This window comes from Falco rusticolus, chromosome 10 (assembly GCF_015220075.1).
Source record: "Falco rusticolus isolate bFalRus1 chromosome 10, bFalRus1.pri, whole genome shotgun sequence".
In the NCBI taxonomy this organism is placed as follows: domain Eukaryota; kingdom Metazoa; phylum Chordata; class Aves; order Falconiformes; family Falconidae; genus Falco; species Falco rusticolus.
Genome location: NC_051196.1, coordinates 23681178 through 23696963, shown reverse-complemented (window position 1 = coordinate 23696963; position 15786 = coordinate 23681178). Strand labels below are relative to the sequence as shown.

At 41.1% G+C, this 15786-nt stretch overlaps 1 protein-coding gene across 3 annotated transcripts in view; it reads right to left on the bottom strand.

Moving 5' to 3' along the window:
- Nucleotides 1-3242: 3242 nt before the first annotated feature.
- NKAIN4 (sodium/potassium transporting ATPase interacting 4) overlaps nt 3243-15786 on the bottom strand; it is a 52949-nt gene continuing 40405 nt past the window's right edge. For 2 of the 3 annotated variants that reach the window (XM_037402955.1, XM_037402957.1), the window contains 3 exons: nt 12730-12790; nt 9563-9647; nt 3243-4312 (listed from right to left, as the gene is read on the bottom strand). In XM_037402955.1, the coding sequence (XP_037258852.1) occupies nt 4303-4312; nt 9563-9647; nt 12730-12790 (156 nt within the window). In that variant the 3' untranslated portion in view covers nt 3243-4302. The remainder of the gene's footprint in view (nt 4313-9562; nt 9648-12729; nt 12791-15786) is intronic. The other variant, XM_037402956.1, reaches the window with a different exon arrangement.

Genomic DNA, 15786 nt, shown 5'->3' with positions numbered 1-15786 from the left:
GAGGTCTGAGTATCTGATTATAGTATAATGCTCTACTGGGGGGAGGGGATGTGCATGTGTGGTGGTGTCCTAAGTTGTTAGAGTGGCATCAGGATGTAGATCACTTGAACTTCTGTCCTTCACGGGTATGAGTGAGAGACGCAACTGTTCTTACCATCCGTTTGCTTCCTTTGGTATTTACAAGACAGCATGTGGGTCCTCCAGACTCTCTTAACTGCAAAAGAAGGGGTCAGGATGTAGGAGGATAAGGACCTGACACATGAAGCTGTGAAAGTGTGGAATAATTCTGCATCTGAACTCCATGCAAAGTTTTGGTACATAGCTCATAAAACACATCTGCAGAGACTGGAGCACTGGCTCTGGAGTTGCTTCTATCTGGTTCTAGGCCTAGGCTTGTCTCTGAGTAACTTTAAGGTGTTAGATATCCCTGGGCTGTCTGGGAGGGCAGATCTCTTCGTCCTTGCCTTCAGAAGAAGGTAAGATTCTTGTAGCTCTTGGCAAAAATGAGAAATGACTGGTTAAGCAGCTTAAACTCTCCAACACTTGGAGGAATTGGTGAGCCTTTGCTAGACAAGACAAGAGCTTTCACAGGCAACAGAATTGCACCACCATGCCAAATTAGGTGTTGTGTCTGGGTTCAAGCTATTGTTGGCTTTATTTTGCTTCTAAATAACAGCAAGCTCTTACAGCTTAGGTAGATGTGCTAATCTGAGAAGGGAAAACAAAACCAGCTCATTGGAATAGTGTTATTTCCTCCTATACTTCAGCTGGGTGTAGCTGGAACCTAGCCTGAGCATCTGTCCTGGTACAATGCTGTGTGTTGGACTTAGTATGAGAATAAAGTTGATAAACATTACCTAGCAATTCGTGTTATATGAAGTCAAGGACTTTGCAGTTTCTCAGGCCCTGACAGCACACAAGAAGCCAGGAGGGAGCAGAGCCAGAACAGCTGACCTGAACTAGCCAAAGGGGTATTCCATACCTTAGAACGTCATGCTGAGTATATAGACCAGGGGGAGTTGGCCAGGGTCTGCCAGCTGCTGCTTGGAGACTGGCTGCGTATTGGTTAGTGAGCAATTATATTGTACATCACTTGTTTTTTGATTGTTGGGGTGTTTTTTTCCCTTTGGGTTTTATTCCTCTTTCTCTCTCATTTTCATTACAGTTGTTATGATTATATTTTATTTCAATTATTATTCTTATCTCAACCCATGAGTTTTAACTTTTCCCAGTTCTCTTCCCCATCCCGCTGGGGTGGGGGGGGAAGTGAGTGAGCAGCTGCGTGGTACTTAGTGGTTGGCTGGGGTTAAACAAGAACAGCATCAACAGGAGTACAAGGCTGTAAAAGGCTGTAAACATACCAGCTATTTCTGGGGCTTATTTTACTTAACACTTTGAAAATTGCGGCTTTTCCATATCTGGAAGGGTGAAGCTATTTTATCTATGGGAAGGTGTTCCTTCAGAAACAGGTACGTTTTTTGACAAGTACTATCTCAGTGATGCCTGTCCCCAATAGAGGGCACTCCGAACCTGGAGATAAGGGGACCCACTGGAGCAAAACCTTCAGCTGCTCCGTATGCTCGTAACAGCATGGTGGTGATGGTAACAACTGGGAGTCCCTACCCTCACAGAACAGGGTAGTAGGTCTAGCAGAAACACAGTGGGAGGAAGGGTTGTCAAAGTACGAAGGATGAATGGTGCCACTAATGAAAACTAGAGGAGGTAATTAAGTGTGGAATATGATCTTTGGTAGCTTGTCTTATTTTTTTCTCAGACTGATTTTTTTTTTTATCAGTTATGGCAGTCATTGATACTAAATATTATAGGCTTACTTGAACAGTTATTTTACTTCTATTGAAAGATACTTGGTTACCTGTGTTTATCATAACATAGAGTGGTAGTTATGAAGCTACTTGATCATCACACATTTAACTGATGTTTACCAGTATACATTAATATCAAGAAGCATGCTTTAAGCGCGTAGTTTGATGCTTAGTCTCTTTAGAGTACTTAGTGAGTGATTTTGATCAGTTTTATTAGGAAATTGGCACTGGGACTTGGTTAGTTTGCAAGGTATAGTCTTAAAAACACACCTCAAAATAATTCAGATTGCTCCTTATGACTTCATATTACTATCTAAAAGAATTCCTTCCTGAAACTACTAGTGAAATGTTTCAGCTGTTCAAAGCTGAAACTGCTTTCTCCACCGTCTGTGCTGAATGTTGGCTGCTCTCAAAGGAGGCCAATAAAAAGTGCTGGTATCTGATGGACAATGTTTCTCTTGGAGGAAAAGAAATCGTATTAAAGTGTAAAGTCAGTATTTACTGATGAGGAAAGGGAAGATTAATTTCAAAAGTCTCAAATAAATGAAATCTTTCATGGAATAATCTCATTGACTAGAGGATATTTTTCCATTCCTTTTTCTGCCCCTCCAGGGAACATCAGGTGGGCAAGTAGGAATGACTGTAATACAGAAATCAAATGAATCAAAGAAGAGGTGGAAAAGGTGCTAAGAGGCCGTGTATGCACACTGCTATGCATGCTAAGTGGTGTAGTAGCTTGTGTTCCACTGATACTTTTCTTTTAAACTTGGTGGTGGCACAGTATTGACTAATATGGGAGGTAGTTATATTTTGTCAGGCAGAGCTGTTTTAAAGAGGATTGAGCTTTTTTCATCTTCAAGTGATGAAACTAGTATCAAACCACTGACTGTCAGTTAGTTGTCTGTTCTTCTCAGTCAGAAGCTGTGGCTTCTACTGACTAAAAGGAGAAATACCTACAGAAGACAATGTTTGTACTCACAGCTGCACCTGGTCAGAACTTGGGATGTTAGGTTGTAGTGGGTATCTGGAATGGAATTCCATGGAAATCCATTGGAAAAATGGAATTGCAGAGAAATAAAAAATGTTCCCTTACTGCTTATACTCTTGGGTTTATAGAATGGCCCCGCTTTGGAATGGGACCAAGAAAGGTTCATCATTCTGTCTTTGACTTAGCACTCATTGTGTTTATTTCTTTTAATTCTGCCCCCACACTTCCCCTCCCTAGCATGGTTTCTAGCTTGACTTCTGAAAAGCATTACTGAAAAATGCCAAACTAATCTCAAACAGATTAGGTAAGACAATAAAGAATTACAACAGCACTTGGAACGTACCAGCCAAAGAATGCCACGGATGGCTGACAAGTGCTCTCTCTCTGCTTGACCCAGAACATGCTGGGAGACTTAGTTAACAAAAATGACATTGTTGTTGTTGTTGTTTTAATTAATTGCTGCAGCTCATTAATGCAACTTAATTACACTTATATTTCCCCTTTCCTTCAGCCCATTCCCTCCCCTCAAAATTATCCTGTCACAACCCCCCCCCTCCATCAGGATGTTGCCAGGCTTGTGCCTGGAATAAGCGCAGCTGCTTGGTGAAGAAGGCAGGTACAAAAACCTCAATGATCTGTGAAGAACTAGGCCTTTTCCAGTGTCCTGCAGCAGGCTTCAGCTGTGTATATGGCTACACCAGTGTTAATGTAGATGGGTAAACCCAGAATAAGGTACAGCTGCTCTGAGAATGGCTTGGCATGTTGAAATGGGGCGAAGCTCCATGCTGGGTGAAGATTTGGTGCTTGTACTAATTTTTTTAGCTGTTCAGCATTATAGGAGTTAGGTCACAGAACACTGAAGTCCAGGACAATGCCTACTGCTAAGGTGCTGACCATGTCTAAATAACAGAGAAAGAGGGAGTCTTGGATGGGTGGCAGGAGAAGAAGGGAAGAGCTCTCATCTAGAACTTCAAAAGAAACCAAAAAAGCCTAAATAACTCAAGTGTAGTCCTATACAGGCAGGGAGGAGATAAAATTGCGTTAGGGGATTTAGGCTTTTTCAACAAGGGAAAGGAGAAGGGGAGGAAACTAACTACAGAACAGGTTAAATGTCCCAGGGTGTTATGCAGTGCTTCCTTCTCTATGGATCCATGGTGCAAGGAAGCAGCTCCGACTTCAGCTGTATCTCTTGAGAGGCTCTTGGTGAACTCATTCTGCCTGAGGTCTTCAGGCCTGTGCCATTTATTGGCTAGTACCACCGGACTATGGCAGGAATGGTTCGTCAGGGCACTTGGAGAATTAAAAACCAACCGCATGGCCATTCTTCAATGTACATTCATTGCATTTGAAAACAAGACAAGGAACAAAAAATGGAATGGAGTTCACCATCCTGCGTTTCATCTGCCAGAGATCCAGGCCACAGGAGATTGTTTCCTGCAGCACCTTTGATGGTGGAGTGCAAGGCTTATCCATCCTCTGCTTCTTCTTTACTTACGCAGGCCTGTAGCGGGGGGGGAAAAAGTGAAGGCAGGGCGTCAGTGTGGAGGAAGTATGAAGTTGCTTACTTAGACAACTGAAATGATGTGGAAATAATGAGGACAAAACTTTTTTCCTGTTCTGGGTTTTTAAATATTGACTACAGATGAGAAATAGGATTGAGAGCTTGGAAGTAATGTGGTTAAATAGTCTTCAAGTCTGGAAGGGATGCTATACATATACCTGAATATGCTGCAGTTAGACTAAGGAATAGGTATGAGCCAAAGTGTTAGATCTATGTATCAGCAGCAGTTGGAGCTGCCTAAAATTTGGTTAGGAATTATAAAAGCTAGGGGTCATGTCTAGAATATAGTAGCTTCTTGAGATTGTGTTGACGTGCTTTTTATGTAGATGCAGCAGTATAAGCAGATCTACTTTTGTAGCCAGCAGTAAAGATGAGTGAGTGTTTTCAGCTGAAACGTCACCTCTTAAACATGCAGCTTCAGGTTGGTCAAAACAGTTTGCAAATTCATGTTGATACTCAGCAAATTGTTTGTTTAGGAAAAAGTCTACCTAGAAAGAAAAGCAGAAGCATTTTGTGTTGTGCGGGTTTTTGTCTCTCTCCTCAAAATGGGATTTTTATTTTCCTGTTATAAAAAAAAAAATAAAAATTTCCTTTGTAAAGTATTCCTGTCATCAAACAAAGTTTGGAGTGGGTGGGGGGAAAAATCCTGAAGGAGTTCCATCCTCTACCTCCTCCAGTGTTTCAGTCTGAATTTTGATTTATTTTTTTTTAAATTGAAGGATGTTATTTGTGCACTTGTACGTGTCAGCTGCTCTATTTAAGAATCTCCTTTCAAGCTCTAAGTGAATGACTGTTACATGGGGTCTAGCCCTTTAATGCTGCATGCTCGCAGCTGCCTATGGCTAGCAGGCAGACTGCACCACAAAAGAATTGATTAGGGAGTATAACAGTGAGCAATCACTAACTGGGGCCTTAGATCATTCAATTAACCAATACTTCCTGTTGCTACCCTGTCAATACAGAATCCTACATCTGATAAAAGTCACAACCTATGCTACCATATGGCCTTTTCCAGTGGTAGATCTAAGGAAAGCCAAGTCAGTGAAATCTGGCTATGCAACTAAAATGAAATTAAAGCTCTTAAGCCATTAATGTAATGTAGTACTTGGGGTGCCAGATCAGTGTTATGGACTGGAGCCTCACAACTGTGCAATTCACTGCTTAGTCTTATAAATACAGTCTTAAAAGGCAGGAAAATCTATTGCTCATCTCTACCTTTTAAAGAGAGGCTACCTCTTGTCATCCAGCAGGTTCTTGATTTAGCACTATATCACGTACAAATTCATGCTTTGAGACTCTTCTGCTTTATAATTGAGACTGCACAGTGCTGCTTTCTGAAACAAATTCAGGGAATGATGTCAAAAGACTGAATGGCTGCAGCAGGTGTGCTGATGATCATGATGATCTGGGCCTCCTCCTGTTTGTCCTGCAGGTACTGAAGGGTACTTGCAGAGAACAGCTTTAGTCAGAAACTTCAGAGCTGTCTTGGTTAACCCTTCCACGGTTACCAGTGCAAGAATGCTTTCTTGCCTCAAATGATGAGAATTCTGTTACTACAAGTGAACAAGAAGAAAAGCAAGCCAGAGCTGATGTCCCATCCTGCGCAGCCTAAGAGGAGACAGTGGTGCAAGCAGGCGTGGCCTGAGTTTGAGCTTTACCTAAGGGAGAGGTATGAGCTCAGCCTTTCCTTCTTCTGAAAATTCATTGGAAAAATTCTCTTTTGGCCTCAGGAGAATAACTTTGGTTTTCAATAAGTGATTTAAAGTCCTTTGGTTAAGTTCTTTGACCCAGAAACTCATGCACTGAAGACTTCAACATATTTTCTGTCAAGATTCTTTAATATATTATTATTAAATAACTAGTGCAGTGCCTTGATTGGTAAGCAGCAGTGAGATTAAGGGTAATTCTATTACACAGTAAAACTTCTGGAACAATGTTTTCATGATAAATTGAGTCTCTTTTACTTAAGCTTGTGACTTGAAATAGTTCCTATCACAACCAATGTGCTTCCCCCAGTCAATGAAATGTAGGACAGAAGCAGTTGTGGAACCTGAAATAGAAATAACTATGTATAGAATATCATTGTTGCTGTGTGAGTGTTGGAGGTGCTAATTAAGATGAAGCACAATTAAATCATGCCTTTGTAAGCAACAGTACGAATCTGTTGGTTGACTTATGTTGTTGTTGGCTTTAAAAAAACCCCAAACAGCTAACCACAAACACACCTGATTTGATAATCTGTGAGGTTTTCCACTAACTGGAAACTTGCACCTGAAGCCAAGGAGGTCAGTAGATTACCATGATAAAGATGGGTGATAACTGGATTATGGTCTGGAAGTACCTATTATCAGTAGTAATTTGGGGATAGTATTTGGAATAGTTTCCTTCTAGTAGGAGGCAAAGGTGTTTAAGAACTCCTTTCAGTGCAGTGGATGGAAGCTGAAGGTCAGAAATGGGGTATACATTTTGAATTCTGAATTTAGCAGCTGATAGCCACTGAAGTAGGCTGCCAAGGAGTACAGTGTTTTCTATTTAATATATTTGAACTATGACAGCATATTTAGAAGTTATCCAATTCATAGGCTGTGTGCTTGATACAGAGGTTGTGGGGGTTGGTCTTGGACTTAAGCTATGCCCATTGGCCTAGGTCAACATCATTGTTCTGTGGGGTCTTTAGATCTGTGAAAATTTATAAATTTGCAGAGATGAAAGAGAGAGACTAGGGAAAAAATGCAAGCCAGGACAAGGGAAGGGGCACATTGGGAGGAGAGGAAAGAGTTTGATCTCATCAGAAAAGGATAGATAAAACTAGAGTAAATAGGATAATGCCATTAGGGAATGAAGAAAAGTGATCCTGTTAAAGAGCTGTGGCAAATGGGGAAGTGCATTATAAGGAGAACTGCTGACAGTAGGGTGATGCTAAAACAAAAGTTCATGGTTGCCGATACTCCAAGTCAGTAGTTGTAGAACAGGTTTGGGTTTGTTCAGCGTTTCCTTTAACAAAAAGTTACAACTAGAAAGCCCATGTTCCTGACCCCTAGCTGTTGTATAAATTTGAACTTGAAAGAAGTTGGATGTATTTTTTGTTTTGCATCTTCTTGAGTAGGATGTAAAAAAAGAAAATGCCTTCAGTCATCATGAAATGATTTTCACATCAGTACAAGGGCATTGGCACTGAGTCCCCCAGACTGCAAAACTCCCTGCCACCATTAGTTGAGAATCAAGTATCCATTTCTCCTCTTACTCCCATTCATACACGTGGAAGAAAGGCAATAGCTAGGCTGAAATAAATAAACAAAAATTGCTATTTGGTGGCTGCTGTGAAATTTATAGAGGGTCACCTTATCTACTGCTCAGCAGCTGTTTTCACCTCCTGTTAGCCAGAAAGAAATATTATATTGTGTTGGCAGAAGCTGTCAATAGATAAGTGATGGTTTGAAGAATGGGACTGAAGAACAACAAAATTATCTGTGTACTTCAGTAGTAGCTTACCATCTTACTGAGACCCTTGTAAGAAAGTTTTACACTACTAGCTTCTGTTCATGTTACTGTCTCCCCATGAAGGAAACTTCATTTATAAGCACTAGCTTCTTTCACAGACAGAATTTGTCATTTTTAGAAAAAAAGCAGCTCAAACGCCTTACAGCAAAAGAGTGATGCTTCTTTAGCACTGAAGCAGTTTCTTCAGTAAGCTAGTAAATCAGGGAGCTGCTTAAAGCTCCACAGCTTCTGCAGACTATGGAAAACTCCATCCGTCTGTGACAAAATGAGAGGGAAATCAATATTTAATCTCTTGTAGCATCCCTTCTAATAATGCTATAGAACCCCCAAAGTTACAGGGAATTTTAACTGCTTTGCAAAAATTACTTTTCCTGTTCTTGTGTACAGTGACAAAGTAGGTAGTAAGTCTGTACTACATTAGAGGGGCACATCTATATATCTATTTGTGGGCAGTTTTTCTTTCCTCAGCCCCACTTTTCTCCCCCATCCTCACATCTTTCTTTTTGGCAGGGCTGTCTAGTAATGTTATTCCCCAAAAAACAGCCTCCTTTAGCAGCTGCTTTAAAAAAAGTCTGCATGTTGAACTGCTGCCTTGCAGCTTGATTTAAAGAGTATCAAAAATTCAGATCTTATTGCTGCTTTAAACAGATAATACTGGCCTTTGTGTTTGAGAATCTCATTAAGAACCAGCTTTTAAGTGGACAGCGTGAAAGTGCGATCTTGTGCCTTTAGCAGTGGGGAGGGATTATCAGAGGGCAGAAGCTGGAATTCAACAATGAATCTCTATTAGTGGTATGAGAGGAGCTGCTGTGGACAACTCCTCTTTCTGCTCCATCTCTCAGCTGAACTCTTGGGCTGCTCTACACATAGAAGCTTCTGTTCTTGTAGACAACAATTAAAAAAAAAAAAAAAGAAACCTTAGGAACAAACTTGTGCCATTCTGCATACAAACCATCTAATGCTCATTTTAATTTAATTCACTGGTATGTTAGCTTTGTACCTAACAAGTTCCCTAGAAGTACAAACAGATATAAGGAGACCCTGTACCCAAGACAGAGTCAGATTTTGTGGTGTTACCATGAGAATATTATCAGAAGATGACAGAGGGCCAGTGATCATAACTGCAGTGATGTATGGGTCAGAGTTCAGTTATGACTGTCTGTCCACAGAGCTAAGATACAGGTTAAATAACTAGATGTGGCATAAATTTTACCCCACTTAAAGATATTTCATCGAGGCTCTGCCTGACAGACCACAATTTAACCTCAAGAGCAGGAACCATATTCTGCTATTGCTATGGCTTATGCTCAGCATCCACTGAGGCCAACTCTTCCGTCCTCACAGCTCCTGCTTGGGCACCATTCACTGCTGAAAAGCCTCTCTTTGCTTTCTTCAAGGAAAAGGCATCCAGTAGTTTGTTTACAATAACATCCTGTAGCTGGCCACTCTGCTACCCATCGAGTACCACTGCCATAAGCTGAATATGGCAACACCAGCTTCACCCCGGCAACCTGGGGCTCAGCAGGGGCAGTTTCACCCCTTCTGTTATCCACTTGTTCACTCCTTCCATGCCTGAAAAGCCTGCTGGAGAAATCAATGTGCATGGAGGAAGAAACCCCAAACCTGTGGCACCCTTGAGCCATTAAACTGAGGCATGCATAGCCTCTTAGCACAGGAGATGATACTTACAGGTATGTCTGCTTGAACAAAAGGTTGGTGGGTTTTTCATTGACATGGTAGAGAGGAAATGGATCAAATCCACCAATGAAATCAACTGAAAAAAAATCAGAACTAAAATAAACAAACAAACATGGCCAAAAAGTTGAAAGGAAATTAAAGAAAAAGTTGGTGCATGTCATGGCATAACATAAAAATCAGTGAGAGAACAGAAAAATGATTTTTCAGGTAGGGATTACCTGGTGGAAATGCCTGTCTGTACAGACCTCTTTCTGGGATCTCCTGGGATGGGCAAATGTGCCAAAGAGGAGATTCAGCTAACACAGGACTTAAAGCAGAGCTGACAAGAGACTCCAGAAAAATGAGAGGGCCTCCCTCAGCCTCCTTGGATCTTGCCACCATGCTGTGACTTCACATGAGAACCGAGCTAACAAAGCCTCTGCCATTCAGCGATGTGCTGAAGGAAGTAAGCTGGGGAATGACTCATGAGTGAATGCCAGCAGAGAAGTTGGCAGCACAGCAGTCCCCGTGAAGGTTATATAGTGAAGTGGGAATTTTCTTGCCCCACTTGTCTTTTCTGCAAGACAGACAACAGTGGCTTTAGAAAAGTGCAAATACCTCATTATCTTTGGCTCTGATATTTTTCACGTCCCCTCTGCCAACTCAATTTCTTTTAATTGTATACAAACAAGAACAATGCTTCCCTTCTCTAGTATTCACATAAGGGCAATGTAACTAAACAAGGAAAGTTTTAAATAACAATTCCCTTAGAAACCATAGAAGAATTTTCCAAGTCTCTCTTAGCTCCCCTGAAATTAGGCCAAGTCTATATTACTGAGCTGGCCAGCATAGCCAGGGCAGCAGGGGTATGATGTGGTGTGATTTGTGACTGACCTAGCAGGCCTTGCAAAACCCTGTGAAACAGATCCAGCTTAGGCCGCTTTTTGGTGCCAAGTTAGTGCATTTTCTTTGGAAGTGTGAAAGCCATCCTGTCCAAACGCCATTTGAAAATAACTGTCCAGTCTTATTAACTATATAAATGCCTGTTTATTTTTCTTTCCTGAAGGTGGCACTATTATTTTAAATTTTAGGTAAAGAGTTGGTATTTTTTAGTGAACAGACAACAGAAAAAAATATTTACTAAATATATTGGAAGTGGTAAAAACCCCAATTCTTAGAATATGTTTAGAAACTCAAGGGCAATGTATTCTCACAAATTCCATCTTGATGGGTAGCTTTATGCTGATACTGTGATTTTGAAACAACTGTCAGTAAATAGGTAAAAATCTGTAGAGGTTTGAAGTTAATGGGGGGATAATTCCCAGTAGTTCCAGTGAGACGTGACCTTTTCTCAGCCACTTTTGAAACTCTTTGAGTTTAAGTATTTAAAATCAAGAGAGTCCGCAGTTTTAAAAGGCAGATATTAACTCTATTACCTCAGTTGTGGAATGTCTAAAGTAGAAAACCTTAAAGAATTGCAATTTTCAGTAACAATCTAGGACAAAAGTCCTAACTTCTGAGCACCCAACCATGGAAGCACTGAAATTCCAGGTCACTTAAAAATCTTAACTGTGATTCATTGTTGCAATATATTACAGTGCATTAGCACATCTAAAATATTCTTGCCCACAATTCAGCTTTAGTAGATCCCTACTGCTGTATTTTCTCATGAAAATCACGTTAGCATGAGCTTCCTGATTAATGTGCCTCAGCACTTATAATTACTTCATGCTGCATATCAAAGTAACATTTAAAGGAAACCACAAATAGAAGAGAAAATTAAAACGCAGCTCAAATTTATTCGGGTCACTGGAAGGATCTACCACTGTGAGTGTGAAATATTGATCGTTTGTCACTGTTAATTATTCAAGCTGGCATTTTAACTCCAAGCTGGGAAACTGGAATTTGTTAGTGGAAAAAAAATACATATCCTGAAATTAACAACTCTGCATTTCTAGATAACACTTCCTTCCATGTGGTTGCCTCTCCTTACAGATCCCTCCTATAAAAATGAGCTCTGTCAAGTTACTACTTTACAATATTCAGAACTCTAGCTATTTGGCTAATGAAAGAGCTATAGGGTAATTTAAAAAAATTCACTTGTAATGTAGCACCTTCAATAAGTACACTGCTAAGCTCTAAAGAAATGATCAATAAAGCCAGCAGAATGAGTTCAGCCACACAAGAAGGAACAGAAAAACATGGGGACAGGTCAGATAAGCAATGCATCTCATCTCGCTCCTGTGAAACCAAAATTCTTCACGTACTTTCGAATATTCAGTTCAAAGCAGTTGTTTTTCAGCTGCTCTTTAAAACCACAAAGCTACTTGCACAAACCTAGTGAATGTCTTACAGAAGTGATACTTGGATATGAAGCCTTTGGATCAGATCCTTACCTGCAGTAAACTGGCCTAGACCCAACACATTGCCCAAAGAAATCAGACTTCACATTTATTTGTCTCCTATGCATTCATTCTTTTGTTTGTAAAAGTATTGGTCTCAAAGGGAGTTTTAGAAGTGCAAAATAATCCAGGATCAGGTTATGGATATCTGCATAGATCCTACAGGCCCAAGTGATCCCTCTGAGTCTTTGCTCTTCTCTGACATGTCCTAGTGACTGCCTGACACTTTTAAGAGATTTGCATACCAAACACAATGGAGTCAGCTCATTCCTCCTCCTCAAATACAGTACTGCCTTTGCTTTTAAATTAAGTGGTCAGGTTGGGTCCTTGGCAAGGAATCTCATGCTCTGCTTCATCCTCAGCTTGTGGCATATGATCCTCGGCAGGTGGCCTGCTTGAGTACTGGGCTGTATTCTTTGTTGTAGGCACTCTTAATTACAATGGTAATCTTTCAGTAACATTATTCTTAAGCTACATAAGCTTAAGAGCACAAGAAGCTGCCCAGTTTCTGTAAAGCTTAGGCTGAACAAGAAGCCAAACACAAGCTTTTCTGTGCTGAAAGCATAGCAGAATTACAGCATCTAACACGTAGTGACATGGGGGGGAAAAAACTTCACAGTAAAAATAGTTGATCCTTGAGAGGTAGGTACTGCCATATCACATGGATGCTGAGATGGAAAGAAGCCTGATGGCAACTCAGTCCTGACAGACAAATATCTGAGAGAGAAATATAATTTAATAAAACCTTTGCCAAGGGATCTGTTGATAAATACTTACAGCTGTCTTCTTCTTCTGTAAAAACACTAACAACGTAACAGGCGTAGACAAAGCCCACCAGCTGGAAAATAGAGAGAATAAATCATTTTAGCATCAGTCTTGTGAGACTGGTCAAAACCCACTTGGCACAACTTCAACAGCCAATATTTACTCTCAGTTTGGCAGCATTGCTGCAATGGTGGAGCCAAGTCATATTTGCTGTAAGGCACGGGGTGCAGGTGTAAGCTTAAGGGAAGACACTGCTGGAAGTACTGCTGGAAGATACTAAACAAAGCTCAAAACTAAAAACTTGCAAGGTCCATCCTCATCTGCAGAGCAGTAGCCTGCTGTTGTTAAAATGATTGGCGAGAACATGGGCTGGCTTTGTTGACACTGAAACTAGCAATGCTATGTTTACTCTCTGTAAGAGGTGATAGGGGTGCAGGAGAGTGCCTTATGTAGCGTTTTTAGACAGATGGCTAGGTACAGGACAGACCCACAGGGGTAGGTTTTATTAACAGAGGCCCAGGGACAGGAGCTGATCAACTCCGTATTCCTGTCATAAGAGTTGTGCAAGGGAAGAGAAAGAAAGAAGTGCAGGAGCTACCAACAAGATGCGTGTAGTTTTTATGCAGATGAGACAGAATCTTAGTTAACCATAAAAATGGTGATGTCCTGGCAACAAGGTTCAGAGACACTGAAGTCTTTAGTAACTTAGGCTTGGAGATCAAAAATAATTGGAAAGAAATCCCAGCCTTAGTATAGCTCTATGATTTCTAAGGTTCTTTCTGTCTTTGGAGAGTGAACATTTCTTTGTGGACTAATCAAGCATTGGGCCTGCAAAGTAAATGGGTCAGAGGATGGTGAGAAACAGAATGATAGCAATGGGCTTAATTCAAAAATTGCATAGGTTAGCAGTAAATTGCCAACTCCACGGAACCAGATAGAAGGAAGGAAGGAACAGTAAAATAATAGGGTGCCTCTCAAATAACAGCCATCCTGGCGTGGTGCGGCCCTTGCGTCAACCCGTTGGTCAGAGTAGTCTTTAGAGCAGAAAACTAGAGTAAACATTAAAAAAGCAATTTAAAGTAGCTGGGTGGGGTCCTTAGTTGATAGTTCATAGAAGCTCTAAAGTATCAGAACTGTCTCAATTCAGTTTCAGTAGCAAGTTGTTACTCAGTCTGAATTAAAGAAACAAACTGCTGGTACTACAGGAGTTAAGCATTCTAGATCCCGCAGGGTTTTGCTTTGCCTTCTCCCTGTTAATCAAATATCTTCTCCATCCTTCATTTTACATCTTTATATAACACCCCACTTAGCAAGCTCTTGGCTGACAGTAACTCTATTAGTAAAGTTATTGTGAGACATAATTGTTTTCCACTGTGAACTCAATTCTTTTGAACAGGAGTTAGAATGTAACTTACAGTGACCCACTCTAAGGGAAGACAGAATGATGCATGGTAGGGCTTGAAAAATAGAGTCCATTCATTTTTAATATGACAGAAAAATACATCACCCCAGAAAACAAAAGGCAAGATAATGAGATTTCTACTGGGGAGTTATAAGGCATTTGTGATTTCTCCAGCTCTCCCTGACAACACACGCCTTGTTGGAAGGAAATGGAATGTTTTTGTAGCATCACTAAACCTTGTATTTCCTTTACAATTTTCTGTAATGGTCTGCACAACAAGCCAGCTCTCTCCTTTCCTCTTGGATGAGCCTTATGGAAGCGTGTTCCAGTACCTCAGAGGAGGAGAGGTAGCTCTATGGACTCACTCATTCCCCTGCTGCACATTTTTGAAACCAAGGCTGCGTCATAAGTTTATATGAAGTACAGTGGACATCATGAAGGAAAAAAAAATAAAATATCCTTCTGGGTGTGATGCAATGGCCAATCTGATTTTACCTGCTTTTAGAATGCAGTCTTAAAATGGCCAGCATGATTTTTTTAAAGGACTATAGTCAGAGCCCAAAATCTTTGATGCTGCCTTCCCCCACAGACTGTGCTACCCTAGGCTGTTTGCTTGGAGGGGAAAACCATTAAATGAAGTATCAAAAAACAAAAGGAAAAAAAATAGAAGAGCAAATGTAAGAAGAAATGGAAGAGATGGAAGAAGAGGAATGTGAATATGTGTAGGTTCAACTTGTTGCTTTACATTCTGGAACGAGCATTGGTTTGGTCTAAATAGGGAATTTAACCAGTACCAAGTCAGGGCTGAATTTATAGCCCAGCAGCTAACTGGGCTAACTGTGCATAGACTGTAGAAATGATCCTTATTCATGGCCAATGCAAAGCACAATTCCACCTGCAAAGAGCACCAGCTGCCTTCAGCTGAGTAAAACCACGAGTGGAACCATTGCTTTTTAAAGGCAGATGGGGAAAAAAAAAAAAAAAAAAAAAAAAAAAAAAAAAAGAAGAAGAAAACAAAGAGAAATCAGTAATCAGAGATTTTTCTCCTTTCCTGTCGCTTGCCCTGTGCTCCCAGAGGAGGTTTTCGGTTCCCCTCGGGGGCGGGGGGCGCGGCCCGGGCGCTGGCCGTGGTGCTGACGGCGCCCCCACGCCGCCGCCCGCAGGCTTGGCTGCGACATCACCAATTAGCGCTCATTAGCTGTACCCCGGTAGCTAACGCCGTTAGCACTGATCGGTGCTCTTGGAAAAACTGCTCCAGCTTGAAGGCGCCCCAGCATTCCACGAGGTGTCTGACCACTCGCCTGCACGCCCCGGTCTCCAATGTAGGTGCGTTTGCGCTCACCCTGGGATCAAATTAGGAGTGTGATCACACATACTCTTTGTACTTGCTCTAGCATTTGTATAGCTTGGCTATCCAGCCTCTTACATTTTACAGGTATAAGGTCAAATCATACCCATTTACATACACACAAATATCCAAGCAGGAAAGGCATCTTGAGTGTATGCCCTGATTCCAAGGAAGCTCTAGGAAGGTTTTTCTTTCCCCAGATTTTCCATCATGCCTCAGAGTAGGAACTTTGGCTTAACAGCCATGCAAATTGGCAGCTCTAAATGCATTCACTGTTATTATAATCTATAATAACACTGTTAGTATACTCTAACATGTA